Genomic DNA, 20,760 nt, shown 5'->3' with positions numbered 1-20,760 from the left:
CTGTTGATGAGTGGAGTACTGATGATGGAACATTGGGAGAGTGTTTATTGACACATACTGAGTGACTCTTTTGGCTCTGGGGGGACCTGTGCCTGCTGAACAACCAATCAAAGTGTTTCTGTTGAACACATGCTCAGTTTAAACTCTTTTTTGTACTATTATTTCTAACACAACTTTCAAACTAAAAAAGAAAGCATGGAAAAAGTATGTGAAATCTAAGGGGAAAAAAATCCTAATTTTAAGTGAAAAATTAGTGATAACTCAAAGCAAGACAAACCTTAAAGTCATGAAAGCTTCAAACTTTCTATGTACAAGGACAATGGGTGGTAATAGGTTTGGAAAGAACACTAAGAAACTTGTCTTGAAAATGTACTTTTTATAGCAAGCAATCTTTTTACAAAAATCTGTTTTGAGATATAATTTACATACAATAAAGTTCAATAATTTATTTATTTATTGGCCACACCACATGGCATGTGGGATCTTCCCCGACCAGGGATGGACCAGGGATTGAACCCATACCCCCTGCATTGGGAGTGTGGAGTCTTAACCACTGGACTGCCAGGGAAGTCCTCAATAATTTTAAAAAGTACAATTTGTTGAGTTTTGACAAATGCTTATAGTCATGTGACCCCCACCACAATCATGATAAACATCACAGAACATCACCGCTATCATCCCCAAAAGTTCTCTAGTACTTCTTTGAAATCAATCCTATACCCACCTCTGACCTCTGGTAACCTCTGATCTGCCTTCTGCTTTGCCTCTTCTAGAACTTCATATAAGTAGAATAATACAGTATTTTGTGTCTGGCTTCTTTCACATATCATAATGCTTTTGAAGTTTTGTTGCATGTATCAATAGTTTGTTCCTCTTCTCAGTAATATTCTACGGTATGGACATATTACAATTTGTTTAAATAGTCACCAGATGATGGGCATTTGGTTTGTTTTCAATTTGTCTATTATGAATAAAGTAGCTATAAGCATTTGGGTAGAGATCTTTGTGTGGACCTAAGTTTTTATTTCTCTTGGGTAAATATCTAGGAATGGATTTGGTGGGTCATATGTAAATATGTTTGACTTGATAAAAACTGCCAAACATTTTTTCCAAAGTGGCTGTTCCATTTTTCATTCTTAACAATGTAAGAGAGTTCCAGTTGCTCTGCATCCTCTCTAACACTGTCAGTATTTTTAATTTTAGCCATTCTAATGGGTGTGTATAGATGTAACATTGTGGTATTAATTTGTGTTTACCTAGTGACTACTGATGTCAGGTACATTTTCATGTACTTATTAGCTATTTGTATATCCACTTTGGTGAGGTGTCTCTTCAAATCATTTGCTCATTTTTTAATTGGACTGTTTGTCTTTTCATTAATTTGTAAGAGTATATTATATGTTGGTAAGTCCTCTAACAGATATGTGTTCTACAAATATTTTCTCCCAGTCTATGGCTTGCCTTTTCATTTTCTTAATAGATTTTTTTTTTTTTTTTTTTTTGAAGAGCAGAAGTTTTCCATTTTGGTGAGGTCCAACTTGTCAATCTTTTTTCTTTTATGGTTCATGCTTTTTGTGTCCTAAGAAAGCTTTGTCTAACTCAAGGCCGCAAAGATCTTTTTCTCTGTTTCCTACCTTTTACAGTGTTAGCTCTTATGATCCATTATTTATGGTATGATGTAAGGGTTGAGGTTCATTTTCTGGCATATGATATCCAACTGTTCCAGCAATATTTGTTGGAAAGACCCTAACTGGATTGTGGTCCATGTTGGAAAGACCACATTGAATTACTTTGGTAACTCTGCTGAAAATTTGTTTGCCATAAACGTGCAAGACAATAAGTGCATGAAAGGATGTTTAAGATCATTAGTCATTAGGGAAATGCAAATCAAAACTACAATGAAATACCAATTCACATCCACTCCGATGGCTACAATAAAAAAGAAAAAACAAATGTTGGTGAGGATGTGGAGAAATGGGAATCCTCATAATTTGCTGCTCAGAATATAAAATGTTGCAGTAACTTTGGAAAACAATCTGGCAGTTCTTCAAAATATTAAACACATAGTTACCATATGACGTAGCAATTCCACTCCTAGGTATATACTTGTTCTCAGCAGCATTAATCATAGTAGCCCCAAAGTGGAAACTACCTTGAACATTGATCAGCTGATGAATAAACAAAATGGGATATGTATATATACATACACACACACACACACACATATATATACATACACACATATGTGTGTGTATGTATATATATATATACATACACATACAATGGAATATTATTTGGCCATAAAAAGTAATGAGGTACTGATACATACTATAACATAGATGAATCTTGGAAACATTATGCTAAGTGAAAGAAGCCAGTCACAAAGACCACATAGTATATGATTACATTTATATGAAATGTCCAGAATTGGCAAATCTACAGAAATAGAAAGTAGATTAATGGTGCGAGTGGTGGTATAGGGGAAATGGGGAGTAACTGCTAATGAGTACAGGGTTTCCTTTTGTGGGGGAGAGAAATTTTCTAAAATTAGGTTGTGATGGTGGTACAACCCTGTTCATTTATTAAAACCCATTGCATTGTACACTTTAATTGGGTGAATTATATGGTATTGAATTATACCTTAATAATGTTGCTTTAAAAATCCCCCTCAAAATTATTGATTTAAATTTTTTGTTCTCTAAAGCTATATTGTTTCTACCAGTACCATGAAACAATTGTTATTTCCAGTGTTTGAAACAGCAGCTGTCTCCTCTCTTACACTGTTAAAATAAAATTTCTTCTAGTCACAAAACTCACATAGGCACACTAAGATTAAAAAAAAAAGTTTAGTTTCACTGATGTGTCAATTACATAAGAAACAGCAAGCTAAAGTAAACAGAAAGTATAATGGAGAACTTGCAGACCACTGGGGATACAAACTCAGACCTCAGTTTCACTCTCTTGTTTTCCTCCTGCTACGTGGGTACCACCTGACTAGTGGGAAGATGGAGGACTGCCGCTTCCCCAAACCCTTCATGGTATAGGAGGACTTCAACCTCATGACCTTCCAAATTCTCCTCGCATATCATCCTGTATTTTTTATATTAGAAACAAAAATTTTCCATAGGTTTAATTCCTCCTTCCAAACAAGCGCATATAAAGGAATCAAGAAATAGTCAAGAAGGGAGGAAATTGTCATCACCTGTGTCTTTATAATTCACAATGTCAGCATTTGTCGGCATGTGCTACACTGTTTGCAGCTGATGCTTTAGCTCCTGAACCTGAGACGTAGAGTTGGAATGCCTGTGAACACTTGGGCCAGCCTCAGAGCTTGGCTGAGAAAGGACTACAAGCTACAAGAAAGATGCTGGGGAGGTGGGGGTGCCATCTATTACTTTCTGTTTTCAGAGGGAGGGACAGAATTACAGAGAAGCCTCATCAGATGGCAAGATGAAGCCAGGATCCTGTGTCACACATGTTTACTTTAGTCCTTCAGACAAATATGTTCCGTTCAAATACCAATTTATTCAACTTTCCTTCTTTCATGAGTACACTACACTAAGCTACAGAAAAAAGGCTCTCCTCATCAGTCCATGGTTATATAACCCCCTGTATCTGGCATAATGATATTCTATCTTTTATTAAAATTTATTTTTTTTATTTTTTATATTTTTAAAATTTATTTATTTATTTATTTATTTTTGGCTGTGTTGGGTCTTCGTTTCTGTGCGAGGGCTTTCTCTAGTTGCGGCAAGCGGGGGCCACTCTTCATCGCGGTGCGCGGGCCTCTCACCATCGCGGCCTCTCCTGTTGCAGAGCACAGGCTCCAGACGCGCAGCCTCAGTAGTTGTGGCTCACGGGCCCAGTTGCTCCGCGGCATGTGGGATCTTCCCAGACCAGGGCTCGAACCCGTGTCCCCTGCATTGGCAGGCAGATTCTCAACCACTGCACCACCAGGGAAGCCCTAAAATTTATTTTTGTTATTGGAGTATAATTGCTTTACAATGTTGTGTTCATTTCTGCCGTACAATGAAATGAATCAACTATATGTATACATATATCCCCTCCCTCTTGGACCTCCCCCGCCCCATCCCACACATTTAGGTCATCAGAGCACCAAGCTGAGCTCCCTGTGCTATACAGCAGCTTCCCACTAGCTAGCTATATTATACATGGTAGTGTATTTGGCAAACCTAATATCCCAGTTCATCCCACCCTCCCCTCCCACCCCGTGACCACACATCCGTTCTCTATGTCTGCATTTCTATTCCTGCCCTGCAAATAGGTTAATCTGTACCATTTTTCTAGATTCCACATATATGCATTAATATATGATACTTGTTTTTTTCTTTCTTACTTCACTCTGTATGACAGATGCTAGGTCCATCCACATCTCTACAAATGACCCATATTCATTTCTTTTTATGGCTGAGTAATATTCCATTATATATACATACCACATCTTCTTTATCCATTCATCTGTTGATGGACATTTAGTTTATTTCCATGTCCTGGCTATTGCAAATAGTGCCTCGATGAACATTGGGGTACATGTGACTTTTTTATTTTATTTTATTTTATTTATTTATTTATTTTTGGCTGTGTTGGGTCTTCGTTTCTGTGCAAGGGCTTCCTCTAGCTGCGGCAAGTGGGGGCCACTCTTCATCGCGGTGCGCGGGCCTCACTATCGTGGCCTTTCGTTGCGGAGCACAGGCTCCAGACGCACAGGCTCAGTAGTTGTGGTGCACGGGCCTAGTTGCTCTGCGGCATGTGGGATCTTCCCAGACCAGGGCTCAAACCCATGTCCCCTGCATTAGCAGGCAGATTCTCAACCACTGCGCCACCAGGGAAGCCCAACATGTGACTTTTTGAATTATGGTTTTCTCAAGGTATATGCCCAGTAGTGGGATTGTTGGGTCAAATGGTAGTTCTATTTTTAGTTTTCTAAGGAAACTTCATACTGTTCTCCACAGTGACTGTATCAATTTATATTCCCACCAACAGTGCAAGAGGGTTCCCTTTACTCCGCACTCTCTCCAGCATTTATTTTTTGTAGATTTTTTGATGATGGCCATTCTGACTGGTGTGAGGTGATACCTCATTGTAGTTTTGATTTGCATTTCTCTAATAATTAGTGATGATGAGCAGCTTTTCATGTGCTTCTTGGCCATCTGTATGTCTTCTTTGGAGAAATGTCTATTTAGGTCTTCTGCTCATTTTTAGATTGGGTTGTTTGTTTTTTTAATGTCGAGCTGCATGAGCTGTTTATATATTTTGGAGATTAATCCTTTGTCCATTGATTCGTTTGCAAATATTTTCTCCCATTCTGAGGGTTGTCTTTTCGTCTTGTTTGTAGTTTCCTTTGCTTTGCAAAAGCTTTTAAGTTTCCTTAGGTCCCATGTGTTTGTTTTTGTTTTTATTTCCATTACTCTAGGAGGTGGATCAAAAAAGATCTTGCTGTGATTTATGTCAAAGACTGTTCTTCCTATGTTTTCCTCTCAGAGTTTTATAGTGTCCGGTCTTACGTTTAGGTCTCTAATCCATTTTATTTTTGTGTATGGTGTTAGGGAGTGTTCTAATTTCATTCTTTTCCATGTAGCTGTCCAGTTCTCCCAGCATCACTTATTGAAGAGACTGTCTTTTCTCCATTGTATATCCTTGCCTCCTTTGTCATAGATTAGCTGACCATAGGTGTGTGGCTTTATCTCTGGGCTTTCTATCCTGTTCCATTGATCTATATTTCTGTTTTTGTGCCAGTACCATCTTGTCTTGATTACTGTAGCTTTGTAGTATAGTCTGAAGTCCAGGAGCCTGATTCCTCCAGCTCCGTTTTTTTCCCCCAAGACTGCTTTGGCTATTCGGGGTCTTTTGTGTCTCCATACAAATTTTAAGATTTTTTGTTCTAGTTCTGTAAAAAATGCCACTGGTAATTTGATAGGGATTGCATTGAATCTGTAGATTGCTTTGGGTAGTATAGTCATTTTCACAGTATTGATTCTTCCAATGCAAGAACATGGTATATCTCTCCATCTGTTAGTATCATCTTTAATTTCTTTCATCAGTGTCTTATAGTTTTCTGCATATAGGTCTTTTGTCTCCCTAGGTAGGTTTATTCCTTGGTATTTTATTCTTTTTGTTGCAATGGTAAATGGGAGTGTTTCCTTAATTTCTCTTTCAGATTTTTCATCATTAGTGTATAGGAATGCAGGAGATTTCTGTGCATTAATTTTGTATCCTGCAACTTTACCAAATTCATTGATTAGCTCTAGTAGTTTTCTGGTGGCATCTTTAGGATTCTCTATGTATAGTAACATGTCATCTGCAAACAGTGACAGTTTTACTTCTTCTTTTCCAATTTGTATTCCTTTTATTTCTTGTTCTTCTCTGATTGCTGTGGCTAGGACTTCCAAGACTATGTTGAATACTAGTGGTGAGAGTGGACATCCTTGTCTTGTTCCTGATCTTAGAGGAAATGCTTTCAGTTTTTCACCATTGAGAATGTTTGCTGTGGGTTTGTCATATATGGCCTTTATTATGTTGAGGTAGTTTCCCTCTATGCCCACTTTCTGGAGAGTTTTCATCCTAAATGGGTGTTGAATTTTGTCAAAAGCTTTTTCTGCATCTATTGAGATAATCATATGGTTTTTATTCTTCAATTTGTTAATAGGGTGTATCACATGGATTGATTTGCGTATATTGAAGAATCCTTGCATCCCTGAGGTAAATCCCACTTGATCATGGTGTATGATCCTTTTAATGTGTTGTTGGATTCTGTTTGCTAGTATTTTGTTGAGGATTTTTGCATCTATATTCATCAGTGATATTGGTCTGTAATTTTCTTTTTTTGTAGTATCTTTGTCTGGTTTTGGTATCAGGGTGATGGTGGCCTCATAGAATGAGTTTGGGAGTGTTCCTTCCCCTGCAATTTTTGGGAACAGTTTGAGAAGGATGGGTGTTAGCTCTTCTCTAAATGTTTGATAGAATTCACCTGTGAAGCCATCTGGTCCTGGACTTTTGTTTGCTGGAAGATTTTTAATCACAGATTCAATTTCATTACTTGTGATTGGTCTCTTCATATTTTCTATTTCTTCCTGGTTCAGCCTTGGAAGATTATACCTTTCTAAGAATTTGTCCATTTCTTCCAGGTTGTCCATTTTATTGGTATAGAGTTGCTTGTAGTAATCTCTTAGGATGCTTGTATTTCTGTGGTGTCTGTTATAACTTCTCCTTTTTCATTTCTAATTTTATTGATTTGAGCCCTCTCCCTCTTTTTCTTGAGGAGTCTGGCTAATGGTTTATCAATTTTGTTTATCTTCTCAAAGAACCAGCTTTTAGTTTTATTGATCTTTGCTATTGTTTTCTTTGTGTTTCATTTATTTCTGCTCTGATCTTTATGATTTCTTTCCTTCTGCTAACTTTGGGTTTTGTTTGTTCTTCTTTCTCTAGTTCCTTTAGGTGTAAGGTTAGATTGTTTATTTGAGATTTTTCTTGTTTCTTGAGGTAGGCTTGTATTGCTATAAACTTCCCTCTTAGAACTGCTTTTGCTGCATCCCATAGGTTGTGGGTCGTTGTGTTTTCATTGTCATTTGTTTCTAGGTATTTTTTGATTTCCTCAGTAATCTCTTGGTTATTTAGTAGTGTACTGTTTAGCCTCCATGTGTTTGTATTTTCCACAGATTTTTTTCCCTGTAATTGATGTCTAGTCTCATAGCGTTGTGGTTGGAAAAGATACTTGATACAATTTCAATTTTCTTAAATTTACCAAGGCTTGAATTGTGACCCAGGATAAGCTCTATCCTGGGGAATGTTCCATGAGCACTTGAGAAGACAGTGTATCCTGTTGTTTTTGGATGGAATGTCCTATAAATATCAATTAAGTCCATCTTGTTTAATGTATCGTTTAAAGCTTGTGTGGTAATTTTTAAATAGAAATGTCTGAGAGTTTTTCAGAACTGATAAAAGAAAAACAGTCCTTATGGTGGAAGTCCAGTGAATCCCAAGGAGGATAAATAAAATCAGCCCCAGGAAATAAATCTCCAGCGATTGCCCATGATAATTAGTTTTTACTGACATTTTAATAAATATTAGACTCACTGGATAAACAGAGTGTTATGATAATGTTGTTTTCATTTCATAAAATAGTGGCATGGAAAGGACCTTAGGGGATGTCTAATTCAACCCTTCGCTTTCAAGAAAGGAAATCAAGGCCCAGAATGGCCAAGAACCTTGCCCATTGCTGGGATTAGAAACTTGTTTCTGTCAATACTCAGGCCAAGGTCCTTGTCAATGAATTTTTTAGGGCCAAGATGGTATTCTCCTTGCTTTAAATTTTAAGTGAGATCACTAAACAATATTTACTGACCGCCCACTTAATTGGTCAGGACCCTTTTAGTCACAAGTGAAAAAAAAAAAAAAAAAGCTCCAGAAATAACTTGTTTCAGGCATGGCTGGTTCCAGGCTCAACATTACTGTGAGGATTCTCTCTCTCCATCCCTAGGAAAGACTTTTCACAGGTGAGGCACCTATAAGACTCACATCCTTTCAGCTTAGCTACCTCAGCAGTACAAGCCTGATTATCCTTGGACTTCTCAGTTACATGAGCCAATAAATTCCTTTTTATTCCCTTAAGTCAATTTGAATTTGGTTTCTGTCATGTGTAGCAAACATTCTGACTAAAATTGAGCTTATCAAAGAGTTCTCCACAAACAAGGATAATGGTAACCAATCAGAATCTCTCTTTAAACCTCTGAATATAAGAGTAGGCAATTTAAGCAGAAGCTGAAAGAACATGCAGAGAAATCAGCAATCCAAGGCATGATGAAAAGAAAACTTACTCTCGACATACTGTCTTGGCTTCTATTCTCTACCTCTTCTATCTACCTTACATCTTCTGCTTAGTCAGAGTTTCTGCTTAGTCATAACTTCAGCTTATTCTTGGTCCTATCAGCATCACAGCCTGGATTGCTTCGTAATATCCTAAACTGATTTGACCTGGAACACTTTTCTTAGAAACGGCAAAAGGTGACTGTCAGCAAAGCCTTCTGGGCTTTACACAGAACAAGCAAGAACGGGTTTCCTCTTTCAACTTGGTAAAGTTCCTCATAACATCTTAGGATCAGAAATTACTAATGTTATAACTAATGTGGTGACCATATTTGGATCAGGATGTGGTCTTCCCTATGGCAGGAGGCTTGACAAGACAATGAAGATCCTTTGCAGGTAAGTAATCGTGCCTGCAATTTTCTTGGATCCTCAAGTTACTTAACATCTCTGAGTCTTGATTCCTGTGGCAAAAAATGAAGGAAATAACCCACTTCATTGATTTGGAATAAGAAAGGAAACATGTAAAATGGCTGGTACACAATCAGTACTCAGTGAATATTAGTTCTCTTTCTCCAAATTTTAATATGTCATTTACTATAAGAAGTGTTACCCAATTATCTCCTTTTGCTCAAATGTTTTAAAATTTATATGATGGAATGGTATTATTTCCACATATGACAAATAGTTCAAACGAAGAATCAGGATTTTTTTTAACCCATAAAAAGTTCTGCAGTTTTTCAAATGTTTTATTGGATTTAAAATTCTTTTAAGGGATATACAGATATACAATTAGTTTGATCAGCTACCAGTATATTTTGGTATCCCTTTATTTTTGTACTCAAGAGCCAGTTCACTTTTTCTCCATGTTCAATACTTAACTTTGGTAAAATTTTGCCATGTTCGTCTTCACCTGCTACTGAAGCATGAGTGTTTCCACCCTGCTTGGTATAAGCTGCCCTTTTGGTTTTCTTCTTGTGGGTATGTTTTGTAGGACTCTTCTGTTTTTTCTCAACTTCACTGCTTACATCCCACAACATTATCTTCCCATCATTCCCTCCAGTAAGCAGCAAATAGGATTCTGGCAGAAAGCAGACATGGGATACCCCTAAGGTGTGGCCCTTAAATCCCAGTTCCTGTTCACACTTGACTCCCATCACCCTAAAGATTCGAATCTTACCATCTTCTGCACCGCAACTAAAAATATTGCCACATGATGCCACAGACACAGAGTGGGCTAGGGCGGGGTTTAAAAGCTGACCAGGTGATTGTGGGTCTTCCATTTCTTCTGTTTCATCCTCCTGCAAATTTGTAATCCAGAGTGGCCGGGCTTTCTGAAGGTTCCACAGCATTACCTTTAAATAAGAGGAAGTTACATAGTTACGGTTCTAGTCAGTTTGTTTAACTAACATGTTTATTCCACGTCTAACAAAATCATCAAAGTAGTCTGAGAATGATTAGTAGGATACATTTCCTGCAATATTAAAAAAAAAATTCAGATTGCACCACGACATGCCAGTGGGATGCAACCCTGGTGCCAAAACTAGAATGCCAATGGGCAGTAAGGAAGATAGAATTTAGAAAACAAGATCCTGAGTAATTTTCGATTAACAAACCCATTAAAGTGTAATCCAAATTCTTAAGCAGATGCCAGTTTCTTTGAGTCATTCTGCCCTGATCTCTGCAGGTAAAATTGAAGATTATGAAATTTATTAATTTTCGTCTATGCTTGTTACAAGTAAAAATACCTATCAACTAAATAAACTAAACTAGAATACCACTGAAATCATTTTTATCTGCAATGTTTTTCCTTTCCTTTCACATTACCCAAATTACTCATCCTAGGGGCATAGCTCAAATTGTGTCCCTCTAGGAAGGCTTTCCTAACTATTCCAGCCCCTTCTCTCTTTCCCATATTTAATTCCTGTTCTATTAATTGACATATACTACTAGCTTTTCAGTTTCTTGAGATTTAATTCACCTTTGCTAATGTCTAGCATAGTACCTGGAGAAAAGAGCAGAAATTCTAAACAAGTCTGTTGATTAATTTGACATCCTGGTATACTTAGCTTTTTGTTGTTGTTCCCTACCATGATCTTGGACCTACTAAGTGAATTTAAATTAAATGCTAATTAGAAACTGTTTAAAATAAAACAATAAACTCTGTGAACTGATTTTACTCTATTATCTAGCAATTTTCTTCCCATAGCAACCAATTTGAAAAAGAAAATATGCTTCATACTTTCAGAGAGAATAGACAGCTGTATTTTACCATCTAGTACTATCCCTGAATTATGACTCACAATTTAAAATGGACACTAGGATAAGCATAACCTTCTTTAGTCAAAAGCACAGATCTGAATTGACAAGATCACTACTGTTGATTATTAAGGATTTGGTTTTCTATTCAAGGTAACTTCCTTTAACTCAGCCTACTTTCAAAAGAAGCGACATCTAGTAACACTTATATTCTGCTTATACTAGGGAAGACACTGAAAATCTCTTTGGATTGGATTTATAACATTATACAAAGAGGCCAGCAATTGTTATACGTATGGGTGAAGCCAAAATACTAATAAATTGAAATAAAGTAAAATTTTAAAAATCAGAAAATGTAACAAAAATGAATGAGTAATAAAACTTGAGGGAATTCCCTAGTGGCACAGTGGTTAAGAATCCACCTGCCAATGTAGGGGACGCGGGTTTGATCCCTGGTCCAGGAAGATCCCACATGCTGCGGAGCAACTAAGCCCGTGCGCCACAACTACTGAGCCTGCACTCTAGAGTCCGCACGCCACGACTACTGTAGCCCGCACGCCTAGAGCCCGTGCTCCGCAACAAGAAGCCCGCGCACTGCAACCAACAGTAGCCCCTACTCACCACAGCTAGGGAAAGCCCGTGTGCAGCAACGAAGCCCCAACACAGCCAAAAAAAAAAAAACTTGACATGGCAATAATCTCTATAAAAAACCTGAACACAAGGAAAATGGACATTCTAAAATCTACCAGCTTAACTGTATGGCAGGTATCCCCAAGTTCTTTTTCACATAGCCCCATAATGCCTGGATTATATTTTCTGCCCCAAGACATCCAAACATGAACTACACCCGAAGTGTTTTCAGCAGCTTAAACATTTTTGTATTTACTTAAATCATCTAAACGTGTTAATAGCCATTTCAGATTCTACCAACCCAGCAGTCATTTCCAAGTGTTGAAGATTCCCAGATTGTTCCTGCCTGGACATTCCCTTTGTACTTCTTTACTCTTCCTAACTGCCCAAGAGTCCAAGGTATCTCACAATTTCTCAACCACCTCATCAAGCAGTATCACCCTAAGCAAGAGAGGTAAGGTATTAAAGGAAAAGAATATTAAAGAAAATTGATTTGAAGGAAAAGTATACAAGAGTTGAGGGCTTAAGGTCCAATAAAACGTCAAAGGGAGAAAAAGTGGACAACTGGCAAATGTTAAGAAGTGAATGCAAGCATATCAAAGTGACCCTGCTCAAAAATTTCTCCTACAAAAACATTTATTTCCACATAAAAGATTCATTTTCAAGGGGGGAAAAAAAGGCTCCTCCACTGTCCCAATCCTTAAGTTCTGTACTAGAGATCTTTCAAACTCCAGAAAGAACAAACCTTTGAACCATTTATTTTCAAATGTGGAAATGAAAGAGAAAGAAAACCAATGTGTATGCTACAGAAATCCATGATGGCTTCAAATTTCCAAAGGTCCTTACAAGATAAAACTATATTTGAGTGGTGGTACACATGTATTTATTTAATGTTATTTTTTATACCTTATACATATATTATGAATATTATTTTGGGCCTATTTAATAAAAGATTAAGCAGTCTCAAGTGTATTAATAAATCATACTTCATTCTTAAGGTCCCTGCCTCTTTGAGTAAGCACTGCCTATTTAATTTTATTTTTTATTTATTTATTTTTAAAATTTTATTTATTTATTTATGGCTGCATTGGGTCTTTGTTGCTGCACACAGGCTTTCTCTGGTTGCAGTGAGCAGAGGCTGCTCCGTTGCAGTGTACAGGCTTCTCATTGCGGTGGCTTCTCTTCTTGCAGAGCACGGGCTCTAGGCACGTGGGCTCAGTAGTCGTGGCTCTCGGGCTCTAGAGCGCAGGCTCAGTAGTTGTGGCGCACGGGCTTAGTTGTTCCGCGGCATGTGGGATCTTCCCGGACCAGGGCTCGAACCCGTGTTCCCTGCATTGGCAGGCAGATTCTTAACCACTGTACCACCAAGGAAGCCTGCACTGCCTATTTAAACCTATCTAAATCAAAGGGTATAATTTTTATAATTTGTATAATAATAAAGATAGGTGTGTTGAACACATCTATTATATGTGGCAATGATTCAATTCCTGCCTTGAGATAAAACACACTTGTTCAGAGAGAAATAACTCATCATTAAGCTGATAAGAACTCCCTTCCACTATTATGCTTACATTCTTGGACTCCCCCATAGACTGGCTATTCTTAAGGTTTAGAAAAATACCAGATAATCAGGTTTTAAGAAATACTGATAAATTGGAAGAAATTATAGTTTCAACGTCAGTTAAAGAAGTAATTTTTTTAAAGTGTGGCTGTATTATCCTGGCCACTGTTGTTATAGCACAACCCAATGCAGAAGTTAATCTACAGTGAATTTTTAGCAATTCTTGGCAGTCAAATCAAAAAGCAATTACCAAGGGCTTCCCTGGTGGCGCAGTGGTTGAGAATCTGCCTGCCAATGCAGGGGACACGTGTTCAAGCCCTGGTCTGGGAAGATCCCACATGCCGCGGAGCAACTAAGCCCGTGTGCCACAACTACTGAGCCTGCGCGTCTGGAGCCTGTGCTCTGCAACAAGAGAGGCCGCGATAGTGAGAGGCCCGTGCACCACGATGAAGAGTGGCCCCCGCTTGCCCCAACTAGAGAAAGCCCTTGCACAGAAACGAAGACCCAACATAGCCAATAAATAAATAAATAAATAAAATAATTAAAAAAAAAAAAAAGGAATTACCACAAAAAAAAAAATAAAAGCAATTACCTAAGCCTTCTTCTCACAAAACATTTATTTCCTATACTGTTCTCTAGCAGCTGCCTGCCACTAAACATTCTCATCTAGAACTGGAGGTAAAATGGTAAATTCTGGGTGCCTGCTTCTTGTCTAATCTGTGATTGCTGCACACCTAATTGTTTATTGCCATGCCTAGTAGTTAATTAATGAACCAGTGATTGAAAACTGGTATAGCTTAAGGATGAAAGAAAGACTAGTCAAACAGACACTGTACAATCTGCCTACTTAAAACAGATATCTGACTGGTTGTGTAGGTCTTTCTGCCCAACCAAGTAAGCAGATTATCTCCACTAGGATAGGAAACGTAGGAGGCACACGTGTGCTGGGCACACGTCATTAATAAACAATGGTTCTTTTTCTAGAAGTCATCTGTTCCCATACCAAGAACTGTTTCTACCACATTATCGATGATACTCTGTTTAAATATCTCTGGTATCAGAGAAAAAATATAGACTTTTAAGCCAGAGAGATTGAGGTTTGAATCCCAATTCAGACAGCTGTGGGGAAACTTAACTTGAATCTCAGTTTCCTCATTTCTAAAAAAGAAATAGTAATGATCAGGATATGATTAAAATGAAACTAACATATGTAAAGCAGTGGGAAGTAGTAAATGCTCACCAAAGAGAAGCCATGACTATTCTCACTCCAGTGATTTTTAGAGTAAAAACAACAATAGATCCAGGCCCTCCAACTTTTTTTTTTTTAATTAATTAATTAATTAATTTATTTATTTATGGCTGTGTTGGGTCTTCGTTTCTGTGCTAGGGCTTTCTCCAATTGCGGCGAACGGGGGCCACTCTTCATCGCGGTGCGCGGGCCTCTCACTGTCGTGGCCTCTCTTGTTGCGGAGCACACGCGCCAGACGCGCAGGCTCAGTAGTTGTGGCTCACGGGCCTAGTTGCTCCGCGGCATGTGGGATCTTCCCAGACCAGGGCTCGAACCCGTGTCCCCTGCATCGACAGGCAGATTCTCAACCACCACGCCACCAGGGAAGCCCACTTTTTTTTTTTAAACAACAGACTTTGTAGAGAGTGGGTGATAAACTCTGACTTTAGCATGACTTTATTTAAACAGATGTTTAGAATCAAATATTTGAATTCTCATGTTTTAGGAATGTCTTAAAGCATAGAGAAAAGAAGAGTAAAAGATTAATAATCACTCTGTGAATAAAATCTACTAGACTTTGTCAAGTTAGCATTAAACATGCAGTAGAAGTAAAGCTTATGCTTCATAAATACATAAGACATGTCAGTGGAGAACAGAAAATGGAAAGATATATTTAGCCCAATTAATAATTTGATTCTGTTACCAAATCCCATCTAGAAATTACCCAAGTACTCTCTGCAAGACATCACCTGCATATCCAGTCCACATGACACCAGGCTCTGAGGTCTTTGAGGCCGAAAAGCTACAGAAGAACAGATATTGGAATGTCTCTTCAGTGATCTGCTAACTTTCTTATTTTCCAAGTCTAGGATTTTGATTGTTCCGGAGTCATCAGCAGAAGCCAGAAGGTTTTCAGTTTCATTCAATGAAACACAGTTGATTTCTTCTTCATTCGCATGAAAATCGTCCAAGGATCCTTTGAGAGACCTGACATCCAGTATGCTAATGGTTTCTCCATGTGAGGCATAGAGCTTGGTGGGGCAGGAGGGAGCGAATAAGACACTGGCAACATCGTCTGCCCCTTGGAAGCGTGTGTGTCCTAATGGAGTCCCATCTTCACCCCAAACCATGAGATCTCCACCTTCTGCTCCAGAAGCCACTAGCCCTTCTTGACTTGCATTCAGGCAGAGAAGAGGAGAAGAATGTCCACCAGTCCACTTGACTGCCATAATGGCCCAGATGACTCTGTGAAGAGGGGGGAAAAATTATAATCTCATGTTTTATATAAGAACTTCACGAAAGACAAATTCAATAAGCAATATTTCATTTAATTATTAAAAGACATCTAAAAAACTCAATCAATAAAAAAAGACATTTGAAGATCAAGCCTACAAAGCCTAGCTGAACACAAGATTGTGGTGCACCTGGCTGGCACATGCCTATATGGGCTTTCCTTGCCATCAGGGGCACAGGTAAGCCTGGTCCTCCAGCCCTTGATGTGAGGCTCACATAAGAATAAACAATAAATATATTTATTTTAAATTAAGAAAAATCCTTTTTAAGAAAGGGCTGCACAATCATCAGGTTATATCCTTTATCTGAATAATGTTTATAGAGAATGAGCCCTGGAACTAGACTCTCTGGGTTTGAATAGCTCTATTACCTATCAGCTGGGCAACTTTGGGGCACATTACTGAATCTCTCTATAATTCACTTTCATTCTCGATAAAATGGCGGTAATAATAACATCCATTTCACAGGATCAGATTGGATTAAATGACATAATAAATGTCAAGCACATATAATAGTGCCTGGTACGTAATGAGGGCTCAACAAATATTACCACTGTCACTTTTCTTACTTTTATTAGGCTAGTCAAAGTGGCATCATACATACTACACAAATGGTCCTCAAAGTATGGTCTCCAGGAGCATTAGCATCACCTAGGAACTTGTTAGAAATATAAACTGTTGGACCCCACTCTAGACCCACTGAATCAGAAACTCTGGGGTTGGTACCCAGCAACGTGTTTTAACAAGCCCTCCAGGTGATTCTGATGTATGCTAGAATTTGAGAACCTGTACTATACCAATAATCATCAGGGGAACTGGTTAAAAATGCAAACCCTTGGGTCTTACCATCGGAGACTAATTCAGTACATTATTTAATTTTATTCTCAAAACAACACTTCTCATTGGTAAATATTATTCCATTTTACAGATAATAAAACTGAGTCTCAGAAATGTTAAATAATTTTCCCAAAGTCACCTGGCTCTTAGGATTTGTACTTGGGATCTAATACAAAGGGATCCTAAACTTCTAAACAATGAAGACCTTTTTCTAACAATTCTACTTGACAACAGGTTTAACTTGTTAGTATTCTTTGAAAGTGCAGAAAACGACTGAAAGCTGCTAATAATTCATTACTGCTTCTAAATATACTCACATATTTTTTAATCACATTATCACCTACTTGAACTTATATAACAGTAGTACTTATGTGCAAAATTTAGTTTCCTGATACACTAGGCAGTCTGTATCTATAATTGTAACTGCCACATAATACTACCCCTGTCGTAACTACCTCCTGTGCAAAGCAAAAAAGGAAATTGGGGCAATTTATACAACTCTAAATGGTCAAAAGGAAGCAAACAAATCTATCTGGATAAATTTAATTTTTCATTCCACAAGACAAGGGAGAATTTATCTACTAAGAAACTGCCATAGTTGCTTTACTATTTTCAGATACGATACCTGAATTTAGTTCAATTGTACAGAGATAAATTTCCTAAAATTGTTTTGAAAAATAATTTAAAATAATCTGGCGATCTGCCTAAAACTTCTATTCCCAACACAAAGGTTATTTCCTCCACTTTTAGCCACACACACAAACAAAATCACTAACTAGACTGCAAAAAAATCACCAATCTAATAATAATCGAAGTAACAGAAACAAGACCACAAAATCAGATATAGCAATTTTCATATAGATAACAAAATGGGAAAAAGACAAAAAGATACATTTTTAAATTTCAGCAGAAGCACTCAATTAGTAAACAGAGGAAACTAAATAGAGACTGAAACAAACAAGTTTTAAAGGAGAGGTTTGGAGAGGAAATGACTGAAAGGGAGATAAAGACAGGGAACTCTGGTGGTTTGATTTTTGCCGACAAGTACTGAAATAGTAGTTAAATAATTTTCTACCATAACAAAGACTTGCCAAATGTTCCAGATAAACCAAGGAAAAAGGACACTTAACACAACTTAAAATGAAAGGTATTAATATTATTTAGGCTTAGGAACTGTCATTTGTGGTGACTATTGACTTATATGATAAATACAATATCCTACCTTAAAATATGAAATTTGAATTAATCACTGAAAAGTTACAAGTAGTTTTATTTAACTCTGTCATGAATCTTTAGGGTATTGACCACTTATTTCCTAAGTCAGAGTTTTAATTTTTCTACAATGAATTAACTTTAAAGTCCAGAAGTCTGCCCCCTACAGCTTTAGGATTTTGTGTCTATATAGGTTTTGGATCACTGTTGGGATATATTAGGTTTTTGCTAAGACTAGAATGAGGCAGGGTTTCTAGTACTTCTATTTCTCCATCACAGATCTACTCACAAAGGACCTAAGTAAATGCTGACTAGCAGACAAAAGTTTTAGCAGGTTTTCTTCCTAATATAACTCTTTTCCAGAAAAGATTAACTCAATTTTAAAGATACATTTGGTTAAACTCCACCCCAAAGTGTGAGAAGTTAGGCAATAAATGAATTTTGTACTTAAAGAGACTATTATAGACAACAACACAGTTCCTGTAAATTTTTCCATAATGGAAGCAGTAGTAACTCTTGGACTATTACAAGTCCAAGGTCAGCTCTACCTTAACCTCTATGCACCAGAGTAAAGAACAAATTAAACTTCTAATCTCTACACCACATGGATAATATTCACTGATCACCTAGCTAGTCAGAAAAATTAAAATAGAGACCTATTATGGGGAATGTTAGGAAAAAGAGTTGGGAAAGCCCCAGAAATCCATACATTCGAGGCTTTTAATTTTATCACGCAGAGTATTGATCAGGGATTCAACGAGAGCCCCCCAGATCACCTGTTTACTTAGTCTACAAAACTAAAATTATTTGTTATTATTTGAAACACATTCGAAGATCACCATCAAAAAGTGTTAAACAATCAGACTGCTGTGGTACGAGGTAGTGGGAAAAATTAACTACATATGGGTTAAATCAAAATAATCTTTCAGAAATGAGTTGTTTCTTGTTTTTCTTTTACTGGGACTGGAAAGCCTACCTGGAAATAGCTAAGTACCACTATCCCCACACTCAGGTATCAAGTCAACTAGCTTTTCTCCTAGGTAGATGCTAAAGGGTCAAGCATGGCAATTAATCATATCCCATTGTGAATTAGTTTAATTAGATAATGGATTCCTTCCTTCTAACACCTAATGAGATCATGGAGTGAGAGGGGGCGAGGAAGGTGGGGTACTATGAGAACATTTTTATAAAGGGTGCAGTGCAAAGATGGAAGTTCTAAACAGTGAGAGGGCAGAAAGAGGGTACTGAACATGGGGGAGGGGACATGGTCAGGAGGGTGCTGAGCAGGCAAGAAAGAAAAGGAGGTAGTGATAAAGGAAATCTTTTCCTACTTTGAAATCCTACCTGGGCCACTTGGGGGGTACGTTGCCACAAAAAGTCACCTCACTGACCGGACAAGATTTGCCAGAATTATTTCATCAGATCCTTCAAAGGCTTTACCTCACACCATGGCAGACAGGATAGAGGGCAATGTCTTTAATAACTGAATGCTCTCTACTCTAAACACTTAACTCCTGTCATACCTCCATGTATCCACTTGTCCTTTTCAAGTGTCTATGCCTTTAAAGCTGTTCATTCTGTCTGTTCTTTGTCCCCTTCTTGGATGGACTGACTCTACTTATCCTTGAAGCTGTAAAAGAAACTTCAGTGCCTTTCCAGACAAAACTTGGACCGTCTTCCTTGGATGGCTGAAAGCTGAAAAATGAATAATAAATAAAACTCCATAGACTGAGATCTAAATAATGTGGTAATCACTATCATTGTAATAAGTATAGGTCAACTTTTCTTGACATGTTTGAGTTTTTCAAAGCTGGCCTCGATGTGGAGAAGCTAGATAGCAACAGAAGTGGCTGAAGGGCTGTGGCACTGGCACTAGTAAGAATGAAAAGAATCTGGGTTACTAAGCTTGGAGGAAAAAACATCTGGGAAGAAGGGACTGCCAAGTAATAACCAAACACCACCTATCAGAGAGTAGAGACGGTAGGTGCTGTTCTTTTGTTTTTACGGAGAACAAAAAATGGATTATACACAGTAAGGGAGCTTTTGGAAAGATTCCTTACTACATAAAGGCAAGACAGTGGAATTGACTACTAAGGGAATCTGTGAAACCTATTATTATAATAATTATCTCACAGAGTTGTTCTGAAAGTTATATAAACACCCCTGTAAAGGGCCTCAGTAGGGTGCCTGGCTCACATGATAGATATTATTTTCTCGTACCAAGCATTCTTTACAGGCTGTCAGAAAACGTACTGGCCACCTAGGAAAACGCAATATGACTAAATAATGCTGAAACTCTTTCCCTTCCAAGAAGCCTTCTATAATTATAGCCTCCATGTCATTCTCCCTATTGGAATGTCTCAGTTAAAAACACACTGCTTTAATTCGCCTACCCATCGTGGGTTAGTAGGAAAGACTAGGAAAAGCCACATTTTGTCCAAAAGAATGTAGCACTTAATAAGCACTTAAACGGCACTTTAAGGTTATCCAAACACTGGGGGTTGTGGGTGGGGGGGAAGGTGTTCAAATGTGGCGACCTCGCATGCTGTATACACGCTAGCACACACGTTCTGATAAGCACTGGTACTAAGGGAGAACAAGAGGGCCTGACCAGAAAAACACGACCTCACCTGCCGAAGGATTGCCTAATAAGAAGAGGGAAGTTTCATGCGTTAGATTGGAAAAGTGAAGCAGGGACCCAAATGACTCAGCGAAAACTTATAGGAAAAGGGGTCCAGAAAAGCCGACGCGAAACCACTAGACTAAAAAGGGGAAAAGGCACCGGAGGATAGCCTGGAACCCACCGGCACTAGCCTCATACCTGCGCTTCCAGCTTCCCTCCTAGGCGCCCGGTAATGACCTCACCCGTGAGCGCCCAATCCCATCTAGCGTAGGCGGGGAGGCGCCTCAGCCAAACAGTC

At 38.1% G+C, this 20,760-nt stretch overlaps 1 protein-coding gene across 3 annotated transcripts; it reads right to left on the bottom strand.

The window, feature by feature from the left end:
- Nucleotides 1-9,398: 9,398 nt before the first annotated feature.
- On the bottom strand, nucleotides 9,399-20,748 carry WDR53 (WD repeat domain 53). Of its 3 annotated transcripts, XM_007171603.3 has the most exons (4): nucleotides 20,661-20,744; nucleotides 19,363-19,534; nucleotides 15,248-15,743; nucleotides 9,399-10,175 (listed from the first exon to the last, which is right to left on the bottom strand). In XM_007171603.3, exons 3-4 carry the CDS (start codon nucleotides 15,725-15,727, stop codon nucleotides 9,579-9,581), a joined length of 1,077 nt encoding a protein of 358 aa, XP_007171665.1. In that variant the 5' UTR covers nucleotides 15,728-15,743; nucleotides 19,363-19,534; nucleotides 20,661-20,744; the 3' UTR covers nucleotides 9,399-9,578. The 3 variants fall into 3 exon arrangements, with proteins under 3 accessions (XP_007171665.1, XP_057401733.1, XP_007171666.1); XM_057545750.1 differs by lacking the exons at nucleotides 19,363-19,534; nucleotides 20,661-20,744 and adding an exon at nucleotides 19,184-19,205; XM_007171604.3 differs by lacking the exon at nucleotides 19,363-19,534 and having other exon boundaries at nucleotides 9,400-10,175; nucleotides 20,661-20,748.
- Nucleotides 20,749-20,760: the final 12 nt, after the last annotated feature.

This window comes from Balaenoptera acutorostrata, chromosome 4 (genome assembly GCF_949987535.1).
Source record: "Balaenoptera acutorostrata chromosome 4, mBalAcu1.1, whole genome shotgun sequence".
Classification (NCBI taxonomy): Eukaryota; Metazoa; Chordata; class Mammalia; order Artiodactyla; family Balaenopteridae; genus Balaenoptera; species Balaenoptera acutorostrata.
Note: the sequence above shows the minus strand (reverse complement) of the source record. Positions and strands in the feature narration are given on the sequence as shown.

Coding starts and splice junctions, on each gene's coding strand:
- WDR53 (XM_007171604.3), bottom strand. CDS start 15,727: ATGGCAGTCAAGTGGACTGGTGGACATTCTTCTCCTCTTCTCTGCCTG. Junction 10,176..15,247: donor CATGTGGACTGGATATGCAG/GTGATGTCTTGC, acceptor TCTTATTTAAAG/GTAATGCTGTGGAACCTTCA.